General features: G+C 42.4%; 1 protein-coding gene across 2 annotated transcripts in view; it reads left to right on the top strand.

Annotated features, from left to right (window-relative positions):
• The window catches only part of LOC112217666 (estrogen-related receptor gamma), a 46776-nt gene that overhangs the window by 11112 nt on the left and 15444 nt on the right, over nucleotides 1-20220 (top strand). The window contains exons 1-4 of one of the 2 annotated variants that reach the window (XM_024378119.2): nucleotides 10135-10469; nucleotides 15787-16028; nucleotides 16165-16322; nucleotides 17514-17630. In XM_024378119.2, the coding sequence (XP_024233887.2) occupies nucleotides 16003-16028; nucleotides 16165-16322; nucleotides 17514-17630 (301 nt within the window). In that variant the 5' untranslated portion in view covers nucleotides 10135-10469; nucleotides 15787-16002. Of the gene's footprint in view, nucleotides 1-10134; nucleotides 10470-15786; nucleotides 16029-16164; nucleotides 16323-17513; nucleotides 17631-20220 lie in introns of those variants that run through there. The other variant, XM_042300809.1, reaches the window with a different exon arrangement.

A 20220-nucleotide genomic window follows, 5' to 3' on the forward strand; every position in this document is an offset into this window, starting at 1 on the left:
CCAGCTGTGCCCTCGATACCATATGTGAATTGATTGCCCCCCCATCTATCTTCTGAGCTCGTGCTACTAGGTTACCTAAACTGGGACATGCTTAATACCCCGGCCGTCCTACAATCCAAGCTTGATGCCCTCAATCTCACACAAATGATCAATGAACCTACCATGTACAACTCCAAATCCGTAAACACGGGCACCCTCATAGATGTCATCCTAACTAACTCACCCTCCAAATACACCTCTGCTGTTTTCAATCAAGACCTCTGGGATCACTGCTTCAATGCCTGCATCCGTAATGGGTCTGCGACCAAACGACCACCCCTCATCACTGTCAAACGCTCCCTAAAACACTTCTGCGAGCAGGCCTTTCCAATTGAGCTGGCCGGGGTATCCTGGAATGACATTGACTTCATCCCGTCAGTAGATGATGAATAGCCTTGCTATTCTTTAAAAGTACCTTCCTCACTAGCTTAAATAAGCATGCCCCATTCAAAAAATGTAGAATTAGGAATAGATATAGTCCTTGGTTCACTCCAGACCTGTCTGCCCTTGACCAGCACAAAAACATCCTGTGGCGTTCTGCATTAGCATCGAATAGCCCCCGTGATATGAAACTTTTCAGGGAAGTTAGGAACAAATATACACAGGCAGTTAGGAAAGCTAAGGCTAGCTTTTTTAAACAGAAATTTGCATCCTGTAGTACTAACTCAAAAAAATTCTGGGACACTGTAAAGTCCATGGAGAATAAGAGCACCTCCTCCCAGCTATCTGGGAGGAGGCTAGAAAACAATGTCACAGCCGATAAATCCACTATAATTGAGAATTTCAATAAGCATTTCTCTATGGCTGGCCATGCTTTCCACCTGGCTACCCCTACCCCGGTCAACTGCCCGGCACCCTCCACAGCAACCCGCCAAAGCCCCGAACATTTGTCCTGTACCCAAATCCAGATAGCTGATGTTCTGAAAGAGCTGCAAAATCTGGACCCCTACAAATCAGCCGGTCTAGACAATCTGGACCCTCTCTTTCTAAAATCATCTGCCGAAATTGTTGCAACCCCTATTACTAGCCTGTTCAACCTCTCTTTCATATCGTCTGAGATTCCCAAAGATTGGAAAGCTGCTGCGATCAACCCCCTCTTCAAAGGGGGTGACACTCTAGACCCAAACTGCTACAGACCTCGAAAGCAAAGTTAACAAACAGATTACCGACCATTTCGAATCCCACCGTACCTTCTCCGCGATGCAATCTGGTTTCAGAGTTGGTCATGGGTGCACCTCAGCCACGCTCAAGGTCCTAAACGACATCATAACCGCCATCGATAAGAGACATTACTGTGCAGCCATATTCATCGACCTGGCCAAGGCTTTCGACTCTGTCAATCACCACTTTTGTATTGGTAGACTCGACAGCCTTGGTTTCTCAAATGATTGCCTCGCCTAGTTTACCAACTACTACTCTGATAGAGTTCAGTGTGTCAAATCAGAGGGCCTGTTGTCCGGACCTCTGGCTGTCTCTATGGGGGTGCAACAGGGTTCAATCCTCGGGCCGACTCTCTTCTCTGTATACATCAATGATGTTGCTCTTGCTGCTGGTGATTCTCTGGTACACCTCTACGCAGACGACACCATTCTGTATATTTCTGGCCCCTCTTTGGACACTGTGTTAACTAACCTCCAGACGAGCTTGAATGCCATACAACTCTCCTTCCGTGGCCTCCGACTGCTCTTAAACGCAGGGGAAACTAAATGCATGCTGTTCAACCAATCACTGCCCGCAACTGCTCGCCCGTCCAGCATCACTACTCTGGACCACTCTGACTTAGAATATGTGGACAACTACAAATACCTAGGTGTCTGGTTATACTGTAAACTTTCCTTCCAGGCTCACATTAAGCATCTCCAATCCAAAATTAAATCTAGAATTGGCTTCCTATATCGCAACAAAGCATCCTTCATTCATGCTGCCAAACATACCCTCGTAAAACTGACCATCCTATCGATCCTCGAAATCGGTGATGTCATCTATAAAATAGCCTCCAACACTCTACTCAACAAACTGGATGCAGTCTATCACAGTGCCATCCGTTTTGTCACCAAAGCCCCATACACTACCCACCCAAAGTTTACAGTATAACCAGACACCATTGTGACCTGTACGCTCTCGTTGGTTGGCCCTCGCTTCATACTTGTCGCCAAACCCACTGGCTACAGGTTATCTACAAGTCTCTGCTAGGTAAAGCCCCGCCTTATCTCAGCTCACTGGTCACCATAGCAGCACCCACTCGTAGCACGCGCTCCAGCAGGTATATATCACCGGTCACCCCCAAAGCCAATTCCTCCTTTAGTCGTCTTTCCTTCCAGTTCTCTGCTGCCAATGACTGGAACAAACTGCAAAAATCGCTGAAGCTGGAGACCCATATCTCCCTCACTAGCTTTAAGCACCAGCTGTCAGAGCAGCTCACAGATCACTGCACCTGTACATTGCCCATCTATCTACCTACCTCATCCCCATACAGTATTTATTTATTTATTTATCTTGCTCCTTTGCACCCCAGTATCTCTACTTGCACATTAATCTTCTGCACATCTACCATTCCAGTGTTTAATTGCTATATTGTAATTACTTCGCCACCATGGCCTATTTATTGCCTTAACTTACCTCATTTGCACTCACTGTATATAGACTTTTTGTTTTCTTTTGTTCTGCTGTATTATTGACTATGTTTTGTTTATTCCATGTGTAACTCTGCGTTGTTGTATTTGTTGAATTGCTATGCTTTATCTTGGCCAGGTCGCAGTTGCAAATGAGAACTTCTCAACTAGCCTACCTGGTTAAATTAAGGTGAAATATATATTTTTTTATTAAATACTGTTGCATCAACATGTTTTGACCATGACAGTTTCAATCCAGGGTTACTCCAAGCAGTTTAGTCACCTCAACTTGCTCAATTTCCACATGATTTATTATAAGATTCAGATGAGATTTAGGGTTTAGTGAATGATTTGTCCCAAATACAATGCTCTTAGTTTTTGAAATATTTAGGACTAATTTATTCCTTGCCACCCATTCTGAAACTAACTGCAGCTCTTTGTAAAGTTTTGCAGTGATTTCACTCGCTGTAGTAGCTGTTCTGTGTAGTGTTGAGTCATCCGCATACATAGCCACACTGACTTTTTAGCCAGTGGCATGTCATTAGTAAAGATTGAAAAAAGTAAGGGGCCTAGACAGCTGCCCTGGGGAATTCCCAATTCTACCGGGTTTATGTTGCAGAGGCGTCCATTAACCTCTCTGGTACAAGTGGGATGCTAGTGTCAACAACAGCCAGTGAAATTGCAGGGCACCAAATTCAAAACAACAGAAATCCCATAATTAAAATTCCTCAAACATACAAGTATTTTACACCATTTTAAAGATAAACTTCTTGTAAATCCAGCCACAGTGTCCGATTTCAAATTGGCTTTACAGCGAAAGCACACCAAACGATTATGTTAGGTCAGCACCTAGTCACAGAAAACCATACAGCCATTTTCCAGCCAAGGAGAGGGCTCACAAAGTCAGAAATAACAATGAAATGAATCACTAACCTTTGATGATCTTCAGCAGATGGCACTCACAGGACTTTATGTGTTTTTTGTTTGATAAAGTTAATCTTTATGTCCAAAAACCTCATTTGAAATTGGTGTTTTATGTTCAGAAATGCATTGTCTCAAACAAACATCAGGTGAAAGTGCAGAGAGCCAAGTGTTAAACATACGAATACAGATAAACTTCTCCTTAATGCAAACGCTGTGTCAGATTTCAAAAAGGCTTTACAGCGAAAGCACACTTTGCGATTATGGTAGGTCAGCTCCTAGCCACAGAAACCCATACAGCCATTTTCCAACCAAGGAGAGTGTCACAAAAGTCATATATAGCATTAAAATTAATCACTTACCTTTGATGATCTTCATCTGGTGCCACTCCCAGGTCTCCATGTTAGATAACAAATGTTCGTTTTGTTCGATAAAGTTCATCTTTATGTCCAAATACCTCCATTTGTTGGTGCATTTAGTTCAGAAAGGCACAATGCGTGCTCTCAAAACCAAGACGAAAAGTCAAAAAAGTACAATAAAAGTTCATAGAAACATGTCAAATGATGTGTAAAATCAATCCTCAGGTTGTTTTTGTCATAAATAATAAATAATACTTCAACCAGACAAAAGCTTTGTCAATGGAAAAGGTAAACAAGAAATGCGTGCTCCCGATCACGTGCTTGGTTCATGGATGGAAATTTCCACTGTCCTCTCATTGAAAGCAGTGTATCTCCCTCATATTTCAGATTAGAATCCTGAAACAATGCCTAAATACTGGTCACATGTTGAGGAAGCCATAGAACTGGGTCCTAAATCTTTGTATGGTGGATAGGCCTTCAATGGAAAAACAGCCTTTCAAAATAATAGTGCTGCCTGGTTAGATTTTCCTCTGGTTTTTGCCTGCCATATCAGTTCTGTTATACTCACAGACATTATTTTAACAGTTTTGGAAACTTTAGTGTGTTGTCTATCCAGATCTACTAATTATATGCATATCCTAGCTTATGGGCCTGAGTAGCAGGCAGTTTCATTTGGGCATGCTTTTCATCCAAAATTCCGAATGCTGCCCCCTACCCTAGTGAAGTTAAAGAACACCCTCTGTGTTCTGTTAGACAGGTAACTCTTTATCCACAATATAGCAGGGGGTGTAAAACCATAATGCATACGTCTTTCCATCAGCAGACTATGGTCGATAATGTCTAAAGCCGCATTGAAGTCTAACAAAACAGCTCCCAAAATCTTTTTATCATCAATTTCTCTGTCAATCATCAGTCATTTGTGTAAGTGCTGTGCTTGTTGAATGTCCTCCCCTACAAGCTTGCTGAAAGTCTTTTGTCAATTTGTTTACAGTAAAATAGCATTGTATCAAACAAAATTTGAGCCAGTAAAGGGGGCTTTACTATTCTTGGGTAGCGTAATTACTTTTGCTTCCCTCCAGGCCTGGGGACATGTGTGCATGTATGTGTGTGTCCGCGTGTGTGCACATGTGTGCGTTTTGAATGTGAGTTTGTATATATGCATGTGTACACTCATACAAGCACCTATCATCAGCATCAGGCAAATAGGCATTGGATGAAACAACCTCTTCAGTGTTCCTTTACTCCCACATTGATCACCATGTATGATAAAATAAGAGGGAACATCACTAGTGGGTAATGTTTTATTACTTTTTCTCTTTCTTTTCCTTTCTTTCTTTATCTATTACCTTCTCTCTCTTTCTGTGTTTCTGGCTGTGTGTCTATCTGTGCGCATGTGTTTGTTTGTGTTTTTGTTTTTGTATACCTCTATTTACTCTTACCTCTTGGCTTGCCTAATACATGAATCCAGTTGAGTGGCTTTGTAGGGTGAGTTCTTACCTCTGAGCTTGCCTGATACATGAATCCAGTTGAGTGGCTTTGTAGGGTGAGTTCTTACCTCTGAGCTTGCCTGATACATGAATCCAGTTGAGTTGCTTTGTGGGGTGAGCCACCGACTGATCGCAGGCAGAATCTGTTAAGTGGATCACCATTCAGTGATCAGAGATTACTGTATGTAAGACTCAGCCTGGAACTGTTGCTGCGGGCTGAGGATGGTGCTGAGTTCTAAAGTAAGAAAAGGAAGTTGCGTGCCTTGTAAAGACACTAGTGGAGTATCTTCGAAGTATGGTGTAAGCATGTAGGCATAGAAATGTGTTGATGATGGTCTTATATTTTATATCAAGTTAATGTGCTCCAATTCTAACACCCCCTTTTCAGCTTTTATGTATTGTTGCTCCTCTTTGAGAAACATTCCTCGGTCATAACTATACAGTTGAAAACAAGTGACTCTGAAATAAATGTGTTATCTGCTCGTGTGCCAGGAGTGGCAAGTTGCCCAGAGTCACACTGTGTGTGTGCGTGTGTGTGTGTGTGTGTGTGTGTGTGTGTGTGTGTGTGTGTGTATGTGTGTCAGTCAGGGAGAGGTCAGAGCGTCACATTAGGGATATGTTACTGACAGATGATCAGATCCAGGTTTACTGCCAGGGTATATTTGAGTTAGACAACTAGAGAGGCTTGCATCACTGAGTTACTAAACTTCCGTTAATCAGGGCTTTAAATTAAGGAAGTTGACGAGCGCGTGTATGCGTGTTTATGTAATAATAATTTGGGGGGGTTAGGGGAGTGCTGTGGCACCTGTTGTACAGTAGGACACAGACACTTAGTGACACACATGCATGCACACACACGCCACACAAAATATACACACAACCTAGAGGTATGTATGTCCTTTAGGATCATGTATCATCAGAGTAGGACAAAAGCCTTCAGAACCCACTGCCCTCTTACCACACACACACACACACACACACACACACACAGACTTGAAGTTTTTAACAATTCCTGACATTTAATCCAAGTAAAAATTCCCTGTTTTAAGCCAGTTAGGATCACCACTTTATTTTAAGAATGTGAAATATCAGAATAATAGTAGTTCAGCTTTTATTTCTTTCATCACATTCCCAGTGGGTCAGAAGTTTACATACACTCAATTAGTATTTGGTAGCATTATCTTTAAATTGTTTAACTTGGGTCAAACGTTTCGGGTAGCCTTCCACAAGCTTCCCACAATAAGTTGGGTGAATTTTGGCCCATTCCTCCTAACAGAGCTGGTGTAACTGAGTCAGGTTTGTAGGCCTCCTTGCTCACACACGCTTTTTCAGTTCTGCCCACAAATGTTCTATTGGATTGAGGTCAGGGCTTTGTGATGGCCCCTCCAATACCTTGACTATGTTGTCCTTAAGCCATTTTGCCACAACTTTGGAAGTATGCTTGGGGTCATTGTCCATTTGGAAGACCCATTTGCGAGCAAGCTTCTTGACTGATGTCTTGATGTTGCTTCAATATTTCCACATCATTTTCCTGCCTCATGATGCCATCTATTTTGTGAAGTGCACCAGTCCCTCAGCAAAGCACCCCCACAACATGATGCTGCCACCCCAATGCTTCACGGTTGGGATGGTGTTCTTCGGCTTGCAAGCATCTCCGTTTTTCTTCCAAACATAACGATGGTCATAATGGCCAATCAGTTATATCTTTGTTTCATCAGACCAGATTACATTTCTCAAAGTATGATCTTTGTCCCCATGTGCAGTTGCAAACTGTCTGGCTTTTTTTATGGTGGTTCCGGAGCAGTGGATTCTTCCTTGCTGAGCGGCCTTTCAGGTTGTCGATAGAGGACTCGTTTTACTGTGGATATAGATAATTTTGTACACATTTCCTCCAGCATCTTCACAAGGTCCTTTGCTGTTGTTCTGGGATTGATTTGCACTTTTTGCACCTAAGTACGTTCATCTCTAGGAGACAGAACGTGTGTCCTTCCTGAGTCTGCTGCGTGGTCCCATGGTGTTTATACTTGCATACTATTGTTTGTACAGATGAACATGGTACCTTCAGGTGTTTGGAAATTGCTCCCAAGGATGAACCAGACTTGTGGAGGTCTACAATTATTTTCTGAGGTCTTGGCTGATTTCTTTTGATTTTCCCATGATGTCAAGCAAAGAGGCACTGAGTTTGAAGGTAGGCCTTGAAATACATCCACAGGTACACCGCCAATTGACTCAAATTATGTCAATTAGCCTGTAAGAAGCTTCTAAAGCCATTACATAATTTTCTGGAATTTTCCAAGCTGTTTAAAGGCACAGTCAACATAGGGTATGTAAACTTCTCACCCACTGGAATTGTGATACAGTGATGAATTATAAGTGAAATAATGTGTCTGTAAACAATTGTTGGAAAAATTAATTGTGTCATGCACAAAGTAGATGTCCTAACCGACTTGCCAATACTATAGTTTGTTAACAACCTATGTGTATGTAAACTTCCGACTTCAACTGTAAATACACCCACACTCACACAGCAACTATATTCAAATGCAACAACTACTTTAAATTGTCAGCCTCCCTGGCTGCAATTTATTAGTGGAGAATGTTTTTATTAGGACAACGAGAGCTATTCTTATTAGAAAAGTCAGATTTCAATGAATATGCTCTGATTTAGAAAGGTGACTGATTTCACTGTCAACCTGTGCCCCTTGCCAGGGCTGTTTCTTGCATTTGGGAGCCCTTAGCAAGATTTGGTTGGTGGCCCCAACATCACCCAACTCGCGGTCAAAACATTTTAGTGGCATCCCTCTTTGGCGGAGGAAAGTAAAGAATGTGCAGCTTGTCCTTCAATTCTACAAATTTTTCCATGGAGTTAGGGTGACGAAATGTCCCGGATTGTGTTGGACAGTCCTGCATTTTAGCATTTTGTTCTGCAACCAAACAATCATGTCCTGGATTTTATCATCAAGTTCAAACTCCACTAATTTCGGGGAAAAAAAGGTTGATTTGTCCCATATTTCAGTCAGACATTCCAACCTGTCTCTTGCAGTCACGTTGTGCTTCTGAAAATATATACATCATAAGGATGTTGTATTGGTGATGTTAGACACTTCTCAAATCCTTGTTGTGATCTGATATTTTGATATTGCGGACTAAATTCCAGCTCAACTTGGAGAGGACAGTTTGGTGTAACTACTTCTAAAAAGCTGCTTCTGATGAAGAGCTACAAAAGTAAGTAAATAGTCATATTAGCCTGAAAAGATATACGGTGATTTTGTCCCTTGTGAGGTGCTCCATCCTCATTAGTTGCTTATTCAACTTATTTGCTGCAACTTCACTCAATCCTGTTTAATACTGGATTAGTTTACATTCCCTGAGACCAACCAGAAAATGTTTCCTTGGCCAAATATTTCCAGATTTTCATAAAACATGTGGTCTTTCATAGGCTATAGTTGCTTCAATTAGCTTGTTTGGTGAAGTGGGAGCAGGGGTGCAGTGCTGCCAGAGGACTCGTTGCCATTTTTCGCTCCCCACAATGGTGCTCTTTTAGTAAAGTTAGATCAAAGCTGAATCAATTTGATCTTTATTCAACTAGGCAAGTCAGTTAAGAACAAATTCTTATTTTCAATGACGGCCTAGGAACAGTGGGTTAACTGCCTGTTCAGGGGCAGAATGACAGATTTGTACCTTGTCAGCTCGGGGATTTGAACTTGCAACCTTTCAGTTACTAGTCCAATGCTCCAACCACTAGGCTACCCTGCCGCCCCAATGTCTTGGAAGATCACATGATTAATTGGAATTCTACATAACAGAACTAAATATAATAGCATAGTTAGCTGAATAGTCCAAAAATAATTATCATGTGGCCAAAACTCAACAGCATGCGCCACTACCCAGAATTTGCTTGGATTTAAACAAAATACAGGAAGGCTAATAGTTTGAACACCATCTGCTCTAATTTGCTAACAAAAAAGTAATTGAAGAAATTCTAAATGCATATTCCCATGAAACTGATTGAGATCAAATGATTGGCATGTGATGCTGGCAATATTTTGAATGTCCAGCAAAATCATCCTGTTGTCCGGCATTTGGGTATTTTAAATGTGGTCACCCTACATGGGATGTAGATAAAATGTTGCAGTTTTAAAGCTAATTTCTTGCAGTTTTACACATTTTGCCATGACTTATGCCATATTGATATGATATCTGAGTGCGAGTGACAAACAAAATAGTTGGATAGACTAACTTACCTAGCAATCTATATAATGTTAGCTGACATGGGCTAATTAAGTTACTTTCAGTGACTGACATAACAAGAGGGAAACTGCTGATGCACTACCAAATTCCGAAATTGCACGTTGTGTATTCTACCATCCTAGATAGTTGAGACCCCGGCTGACTCCCCCCCCTAAAAATGATAAAATTATAAGCTTATGTCACTTATGTCTAGAAACAGCACTGCCCCTTGCCCCACAACCACATTATTTATTGTTCATTCATCCTTCTCTTTCTTATACTATCACTCTCTCCCTCTACTTTTTTTCATCTCACTACTGCCACCTGTCCTGTGTCTATGTACCCACAGTTATTGGCTGGCTCTCATTGGAGTAGCCGGTGGCCAGTCAAATACTGGCATTGTGGTACAGAGGGAGGGGCATGTAAAATGGTTCCTGGATATTCATGAGCACCAGCTGTAGCTTTGAGTGCTCTATCATAGACTGAGCCACAACAGTTTAGACCTCACTGGCTGGAGTCTCAACACTGCTGTTAGAGGGAAATTCAGCAAGAGCTAGAGAGACACACAGAAACAAAGACAGACAGACAGAGAGTGACAGAGGGAGACACTGTTGCTCCAGTGAAAGTGTGTCAGAGAGTGAAACAGAGATTGAGAAAGACTGAGAAAGAAAAGGAGACAGACAAACTAAAGAAAGAGAGAGAAAGCTCAAAGGGATCTTTGCTAGTGAGCAGGTTTTCTCCTCAGAGTATGGTGGCAAAGAGCACATGGATTTAGTAGAGCTGTATCTCCCTGAGTGTTTCACCTATCACTCTGACACTGAGTAAGTACATGCACTATTCTGATCCATATTCTGTATGTATATAAACTGTCTGTAGAGTGTAAAGAAAATGTAATAGCACAGTAGTGCTATCTAGGCAATGGAAAGCATTGAACTATGTACATGTGCAGTGCACTACTATTTGCAGTCTTGTTCTCAAATTAAGATCATAGTTTTGGAGTTTTTAATTTGCTATTTGGTGTGATGGTGGCTTCTATGTCAGTATAAGCAGCTCTGTGTAAAACAGAGGTAGTGGGAGCAAGTGTACCTCTTGGAGTTTTGCTGAAAAAGAGAGTTTCTGAATGAGAGGATGTGGACTTTGACGGATGAGACCCAAACCTGCATTGTGTATGCAGAGCTAAGGGAGTAGGTCTGAACGTGAGGGAGGGGAGGTAGAGAGAGTGATAATGTGAGGGAATGAAAGGTAGAGTTGGGAGAGTGAGAGAGATAAGCAATACTTTAGAGAGAGGTGAGCTTCTGTAGGTCACTGGTGTTATTAGCTCTTTGTTGGTGTTTTTAGCTATTTTTTGCACCACTGCAAAGCAAACCCTGTCTTGAACACAATGTCAAAATGTAGATTTTCTCCTAAAAATACATGAGATGGCCATTACCAATAACTAGTGATTCTGCATAGTTCTAGATTGGTCTGGAACTCACCTTTCTGGTCAAAATAGATATTAATTGCTGAGGTGTACTCACTTTTGAGGACATAAATTGAACAATATTGGCACCATTTCATGTAACTGACAACATACTTTTCAGCCATGCGTCCTCTGAGTGATGCAGAGACACCATTCGAATGTTTGCAGTCTCATTACTTCAGCTGTGACCAAGAGAAAGTGGTCGTGTTTCAATTCTCCAAAATTGTTTCGTATTTTTTCATGAGAGCTTTAAATCCGGCCGAGAATATCACAGTGAGATGAATCCACTGCTGGATTCACTAGACTGTCCCGTTTAATAGGCCATCTCCCAAGCTGGTCTGCGTCGCTCAGAAACAGAGGAAATCGATACTTTGTCTGGATAGGCCAGAAAATGTGACATGTCACTACCTATGCAAATGTAGGGTGTGAAACCTGACACAGAGTGGAAGCAGAAAAACAGACAGATGAGGCTTTCTGGCACTATAAGGCACTGGACCCTGCGACATTCACAGAGTGCTCTGTACACCAAAAACACCAAAATATCAGTCGGAACTGCTTCAGAACCTCTCAAAGTAAATAGGGGACTTAACATCTAAGAGGTTTTAACCCTGTGATAATATTAGACAACAGCTCAGATAAGACCCTAACCAGAGGATAGCAGGAGAGTGACTGACAGATGTAGAGGATGTGGAGCCAGAGCATGTTTTTATGTTTTTGTGTTACTGTGTGTTGCTATTAGTGTAATTACAGTGTTAATATACAGTTATAAGAAAAGTCTTACTATGTTTGGTAGCAAAATATGAAGAGCGATTATTTTCACCTGTTATTACATTAGAGTCAGATACTTTTAAAAAAATGAATTGCTTTGTCATGCCAATAAAGCTTTTTGAATCGAAATTGAATTGAATTTAACAGCAAGTGATATATGGAGAGGGATAGAGAAAGATGGGGTAGAGAAGGGAGACAGGAAGTGAGGGAAACAAAGATAGGGTGAGAGCAAGAGAGCAAAAGAGATAAAGAGAGACTTATCAAACTGATTTGACCCAAGCCCATTGAGACACTTAAACTAAGACTCTTATCGGTGGTGCTGGTTTTTCAGCTCAGGACTGATACCTCCTCATCTCCTATTGGCCCATTAGGAATCACTGTGCACGAATCCCTTCTGACCCAAATCACTGACCAGGGGGTTATGGATAGAAGTTAGGGGGTAATTGAAGAAGTAATTTACATTTCAGTAATATGTGTCTCTTAGAGCATCTTCACACTTACTACACGTTTTGTAAAAATACCATCGGCTACACATATTACTCCAATGTAAACTTGCGTACTTGCTACGTCTCAACCGCTACTGCCAGAGGTAGCGCATGGCACTCGCCTGACAGTTGACCCCCTTGAAGCAGGATAGTGTAAACAGCCAACGCTCTAGCAGTATAAATGGTAATAGCAGAGAAATATTTTTTGAAATAGCTGAAATGCATATGCAATATTTGAGACTTGTTTTATTGAGTTTTCAGCTGAAATTGCAGTAACAGCCTGTTACATTCTTACATTTTCGCAGTAGCTGCCTGCTGCACTGAGTCATGCAAAATGATGGGAGCCCATTCCCACCACCAAAAGCATGTAAAATGTAGATCATACAAATAGGATATGTTTAAAAAAAATGTTTTAACATTGTGTGGTGAGACAACAAAGTGAAAATAACTGTGATTGGACAAAAAGTAACAGGGCTGAGCTCGCTGTCTGCAGGGTTGTATCATTTGGATCTTTGCATCTGTAATTAAAAAGTTACTCACACAGTATGTCATCATTATTGTGTTGATTGATTCATTTATTCCGGTCAATCATTTTGGATTAAGAAAGGCCTACATTTGATCCCGTTTAAAAAAAATTCAGAACACAATTAAATGGGCCTATTTTAGGCTATAAAAACAAGACGTTACATTTCCCCTGGCCAGGCTCAGATGCGATCCCATAGGCTTCTCTAGGCTACCTGCGGCTTGTGGTTGTTATCAGTAGGCTGTAGTTGATCAAACTGAAGTACAGACTAATTGGGCACGTTGACAAATCATGAGGCATTTTATTTTATTGGTGGGTTTCCATATAAAACTGCTCGTTGTGGTGAATCCACTTATACCCACATTTTCAATCTCAATTTGCTTTTACCATGATTTGCATGATATTGATAAAAATGAAGCCTGTTTTGTTGTCATGTTGTACGGTAGGCCTACTGTACTTTTATCACATGAGAGGGTTAATCATTATTATTCAATAGTGTAATATGTTTTAAAAGAACAGTTTATGTCATTGATGAATAGTTTGTTCTTACTCGCTAGTGGCTACTGTGATATTTACGGTCAATTTGAGGTGCAGACCAAGAATGTCAAGTTGCCAGCCACAACGAAAGGTAAGGCAGGGATGTAATGTGAATTGAAAAGTAGAATTGTCTTTCATCATCCCACTCCTCAGACTCTCCATCATATCTCATAGTGGGAATAGGGCCCCAAAAAGGGTGCATAACTAGAGTAACCTACATCCACATGAACCTATACCTAACATCTTAGATACATTTTGTAATGTTTGTAAAAAAAAAAATCAGAATGGACTATTAAACTAAAATGAAATAAACCCAAATAATCCCTCTCTCCCTCTACCTCTCATTTTGCTTCGCTGAGTGCGTGCGTCTGGTTGGTCATTGGCTATATTGTGACTGCTCATTTGAGAGTGAGTGTTGCCTCCTCTCCTTTCTTTCTACACACCCCGGTTAATGGCCCAGCGAAAGACCCCTTTCTCTCTCCCTCTCAGCTAATAATGTTTATCCCCCTCTCTCTCTCTGTCAATTAGAGTTGTTTTGGATATGGGCAGACAGAGAGTGTTGCACACACGCACACGCACACACACACACACACACACACACACACACACACACACACACACACACACACACACACACACACACACACACACACACACACACACACACACACACACACACACACACACACACACACGTTTGATAATGTACCTCTGAGTCTGTGATTTACACCCAGCGTCTATGGGACCTGCACTGACAGGGCTTTGATTAGCTTTTATGAAGAGCTGTAGATTATAGCTCTGTCAGGTTAGATATCACACCACGTCTTACCATTCCACTCTAATGCTATTGCATTATGAGAGAAAAATCTACTGCCACTAAGTAATGGGAGAATGCCTCAATTCAGGTCTAGGTGGAGCTGACACAGCAATATCTACCTTTGTGATGGATAGCTGATGAGAGAACAGAATGGTCTCCTCACACTCCCTTGTCCTCTGCCAGCTTTACTGGACCACTTCGGAGTGAACAATATATCACTATCTATTTTAATATAAAACTGAAGTAGAATGAGGTTGAAGTTTGAATGACTCTCTCTTTCTCCCCCCTCTCTCTCTCTGAGTCTCTATCCCCCTCTCTCTCTCTCTCTCTCTCTCTCTCTCTGTATTTCGAGGGGCGATAGAGCGTGGTCATGGTTGACTCTGGTGGTGTTTAGGGCAGCCAGATAGTTTGCCTGTCAAATGAGTGGTGGTCATGACCGTGTGGATTTACATGGCAGGAACAGAGCTTGGGTTCCTGCCATGAGCTGGGAGGGGGTATGGCGACACACAATGGCATGCAAGCACGTGTGTGTTTTTGTTCAAGTGTTTATGATGACACATGACCACATTTCAAAGCATGTCTGAGAATGAAGTGTGAATGAAGCGTGAAGTGTGTTCAGTAGGTAGTAGCAGCCTATGGTCACATGGGTCAGCATGTACGTGTGCCTGTGTGTGTGTGTGTGTGAGAGCATTATTTTAGAATACTGTCATGTGCATTGTAGCCCACTGTAGGGTGATGAACATACCTCCATAGAGTAGAATGTGAACACACACTGTTTGTACTAGCATAGAAAAACAACACATTCCCAAAATGAATACCTCTACAACGCTCAAGTAGACAGAGTTAAAAAATAAAATCTATAGGCTTTGTTTAGGTAACTGAACACAATTGGTAATATCTACTACAGCCAGGGGCGCAACTTCGGTTTTAGAAGTGGGGGGGACATAATAATATATATATATTTATTTTATCCTGTCGGATAAACCATATCCCCCCCATCCCCAGTGAAAGTTGTTCCCCTGACTTCGGCATACCTTCCCCAAGAGGTCTGGAAGAAAAAAACTATCTGGTCCAGGATCTTTGTTTGGATTTCCATATGTTAAGCAATCTCCTGTGTGTGTAATGGACCTCAGCTTTGCATATGTGGGAAATTGCAAACGGCTGGGTGGGTGAGCGTGGAGATGGCTAGATAGACAGAGAGCGATAAAGGGATCAGGAGAGAGGGATAGGGGTACGAGGCACAGAGGAATAGGGAGAGGGGGGAGACGTTTCCTACCCTTTTTCTGTTTGTCCCTGTGATAGATGGAGTAAGGGAAAGGATAAAGGAAGTTTAGTGAAAAAGGGTGCTGGAAGATGGTTGGTCAGTGTGTACGTGGTCAGGACAGGTATGAGGTTGTAAGGGAATGCATGGGTGGGTGTATTTGTGTAGGTCTACGTTGAGGTCAAGTGTTGTAACTGACTGATAGATCTAGACAGAAAGGGCATGTTAAATCCATCATGCCATGTTACCAGATGTTACCATAAATGCATCCTACTGTACCCCCCCCAGACTCCTTGGCAGGATGTCAGTGAGGGGCTTGGACCCCCCTGTCCCCCTTCCATAAAGCATGAGCCCTCCAGCCCCAGCTCCCAGGGGGACAGTCCAGCCCAACCCAGTCCCGGGGGATCCTCCTCGGACACCAACTCCAGCTATGGCCCCCTGGGCAAGGGCCACAACCGCACCAACGGCTTGGACTCACAAGGGCTCTATGGAAACAAAGCGGGCATGGGGAACAACGGCACAGCCAACAGGTGGGTGTTTGTGTGTTTGTGTGTCTTTTTGTCTGTCTTTGTGTGTATGTACCCATTTGTGTATGTATGGGTTTATGTTTGGGTGCATGTACCATATATGTGAGTGTAACCTCTCTCTCTCTCTCTCTCTCTCCAGGCGGTTGTGTGGTGAGGATGGCCAAGTGAAGTGTGAGTTCATGCTGGGTTCTGTGGCTAAGAGGCTGTGTCTGGTGTGTGGAGACGTGGGGTCCGGGTACCACTACGGAGTGGCCTCCTGTGAGGCCTGCAAGGCCTTCTTCAAGAGGACCATTCAGGGTAAGGCCAACTCACATAAGCATTGAGGTTAAGAGCTCAACTGAAGTGCCCACGTGTGTAAAAAAGTATATGGTCAAAGGGCAGAGGTGTATGTCTTTATACAGATAAACCTGCAGTAGGACATATGAGTTCCAACAGCCTGTTTTAGTATCAACACCTGATCAACTGTAAGGATGCAAGCTTACAGGTTCCCATGCCTTCTCCGCCTATACAGTTAGGGCCTTAGTGGTTGTGTTCAAATCAAATCCAAATCAAAGCGCCGAATACAACGGGTGTTTTCTTTACCATGAAATGCTTGCTTATGTGCCCTTCTCAATGATGCTATCATAAAAATAGTAACACGAGGGATAAAATACACAAGAATGGAGCTACATACAGGGAGTACCAGTACCAGGTCATTGTGCAGAGGTACAGGGTGAAGTGATGGCATCAGGATAGATAATAGTATGAGTAAAATAAAGAACAGAGTAGCAGCAGCATATGATGAGTGTAAAAGTGCATGTGTATGTACACATATGGTACATAGTGTATATGCTTTACACGGTGGTGATCACGACAGCATGTGTTGCCAACAGTGTTTTAACCTGCCCCACAGCATCTGTTGTTTAAGCTGAGGACTGTTTACACAAGAGGAAAGTGTGGGAATGTGCTGGCCCTGTGTGTGTTTGTGGGTGTGCCTTATCCATATGTTTGTAGCATGTTGTGGTGTTGTTTTAATGTGATTGTCTGTGAATGGGTCATGGCCCTCGTAGGCTAAGACCCACTTTAGGCTAGTTTAGCCGCCACCGCACACAGATGAGCATGACAAGGGTCATGCTTACAGTAGATGCTTACAGTAGATCAGGTGATCAGATGCTTCCTGGATGTAATGGGACGTGGCAGCTTAGACTGCTGCTGATTGACTGACTTCCAGAACATTATCCTGTTTTTTTGTCATTGTTTCTTAGAGTTCCCTGTCTCTTTTCAGCATGATGTTTGTTTTGAAGTGGTTGAATGAAAGGTTTTGTAAGTGATCGAGAAAATTGCCTCCTTTTCTTGACTGGCTTTTTGTCTCTACATCTCTCCTCCCCTCTCTCCTCTCTCTGTCTTTCCACCTTTCTCTCTATCTTCACCCCCTCTCCTTTCTCTCTATCTATCCCCCCTCTCCTTTCTCTCTATCTTCACCCCCTCTCCTTTCTCTCCCACCCACAGGTAACATCGAGTACAGCTGCCCGGCCACCAGTGAGTGTGAGATCACCAAGCGGAGGAGGAAGTCGTGTCAGGCCTGTCGCTTCATGAAGTGTCTCAACGTCGGCATGATGAGAGAAGGTGAGGAAGGAACTTCTCTACTCCTCAATGCCAAATACATGTACTCCTTTATTTACCTTGAAATATATATACTCCTCCATATATGCCAATATATACATTTTGTATCCCAATAGAACTTTATCCATTAAGTCGTATTACAGTGTTATAATACAATGAATAGAAAAAAATATACAAATCAAGATCTTCGATATTTTTGTGGATTAAACGTCCTCTCAACAAATAGATATGTATTGATTTCAGTGTGAAATGTAATTCCTTTGCCTGTTAAACAGGTCCAGCCCCTTGGTGCTTGCTACTGTGCCTGCTCACTGCTCAGTGTTCATGTATGGTGTATCTTTATCGGATGCTACTGTACCTCCAAAATAGACCATGGCTGTCTGCTACATACAGTGGATCTCTATTCCTTCTGACTCACTACTCTCACACACAGAATAGAAATAGATTATCCAGAACAACACACATATCGTACATTCTACATGGCCCCCAAAACACTCAGGAGAGTTTTACAGTGAGTGTCAGGGGCAGCGCTCTCATGGTCTTGTGGTCAGGACTGGAGTGTGTGACTGGTGACATATTGTTGGCTAGATAAAGAAGTGACCCAAAAAGGCAAAGCTTCACTGTATGAGCCACTTATTGAAGGCTGCATGTGAGTAATCGGCAGCTGTTAATAGAGAGAGAGAGTTTACTGCCACCTGCTCCCTCCCCCTTCAGCTCATCAGCTTTGATTTAATCATCTGTCAACCAGGGTGAGAAGGATTCAGCATCTGTTTTCTGTCACCCTGTGTGTGTTTGTGTGCAAGCATGTGCGAGCGTGTGCGTCTCCTTTTTTAATTGGCTCCTTTTAATAGGGGAAGGGCATCTCCCGCACCCAGCTCTGGCTCCTATAGCCATGCCCCCCCCACCCCTCGTAAATTCCTCCAGATGCCTTGTGGGATTCCTGGACCTCCATGAAATGTGAACCGCCCCTCGTAACTCCCATCGTAAACCCCCTGGTAGTGGTCCTTGTAACGCACCCCATTGTGCCGCGTAATGCCCCTCTTCCTCTGGGGGGCAGCAGTAAAGGTAGAGACAGGGGGGGGGGTGCCTTTTAACAGGCGAGAGAGGTCCATGTAAACACAAGAGGATAGTGATCCTCGGTCAAGAATAGAGACCTGATGAGAAATTGATTAAGCATGGAACCACTGTTCGATTTTAGAATTCAGTAGGGCAGTGGACTAACAAACATTCTAATTGTTCCACTACTTGGAACACTGGTCTTTCCTCATAGGGTTAAACCGGAAGAAGGGCTTTATGCATTCTCTCTCCCCTGAGAATTGTTTATCTATCAGGTTTGTCCTTGTGTGTCGAGGATATGACAGTAAATCATATCACATAGGTCTAATCACATGGGAGACTTTTTAAATTTAAATTCTGGGCACACAGTTGAAATAGAATGAGTAAAATTTGAATTATATGGCTAAGGCTTGGCCATATTATATACATAATAATAGCTATTTTCCTTAATTTGTTTATCTCTTCAAAAGAATCAGAGTTTTTCACATCCTTTCATGACCCAGTGCATGACTAACAAGCTTCCAGTAGGCCAGGGGTGTCTGACTCATTCCATGGAGGGCCTAGTGTCTGCGGATGTTTGTTTTTTCCTTTATATTAAGACCTAGACACCCGGGTGAGGGGAATTCTTTGCTAATGAGTGACCTTAATTCATCAATCAAGTACAAGGTAGGAGCGAAAAGCTGCATACACTCGGCCCTCCGTGAAATGAGTGTGACAGATGTGCAGTAAGCTAATAAGAAAGGGTATTTGTTAACATCAGATCATTATCCAGGCAGCTTTACATAGTTCCTCCCTCAGTGACTTTGCTACTACACATACACTACCAGACAAAAGTTTTAGAACACCTAGGGTTTTTCGTTATTTTCACTATTTTCTACATTGTAGAATAATAGTAAAGACATCTAAACTATGAAATAACACATATGGAATCATGTAGTAACCAAAAAAGTGTTAAATATATCAAAATATATTTTCTATTTGATATTCTTAATAGCCACCCTTTGCCTTGATGACAGTTTTGCACACTCTTGGCAATCTCTCAACCAGCTTCACCTGGAATGCTTTTACAACAGTCTTGAAGGAGTTCCCACATATGCTGAGAACATGGCTGCTTTTCCTTCACTCTGCGGTCCAACTCATCCCAAACCATCTCATTTTGGTTGACGTTGTGGAGGCCAGGTCATCTGATGCAGCACTCCATTGCTCTCCTTCTTGGTAAAATAGCCCTAACATATCCTGGAGATGTGTAGGGTCATTGTCCTGTTGAAAAACAAATGATAGGTCCACTAAGCCCAAACCAGATGGGATGGCGTATCGCAGCAGAATGCTGTGGTAGCCATGCTGGTTAAATAAATCACAGACAGCTTCACCAGCAAAGCACCCTCACACCATAACACCTCTTCCTCCATGCTTTTCCTCCAATACACATGTGGAGATCATCCGTTCACCCACACTGCGGTTGGAACCAAAAATCTCAAATTTGGACTCCAGATCAAAGGACAAATTTCCACCGGTCTAATGTCCATTGCTTGTGTTT

The sequence above is a fragment of the Oncorhynchus tshawytscha genome, linkage group LG18 (genome assembly GCF_018296145.1).
Source record: "Oncorhynchus tshawytscha isolate Ot180627B linkage group LG18, Otsh_v2.0, whole genome shotgun sequence".
Lineage (NCBI taxonomy): Eukaryota > Metazoa > Chordata > Actinopteri > Salmoniformes > Salmonidae > Oncorhynchus > Oncorhynchus tshawytscha.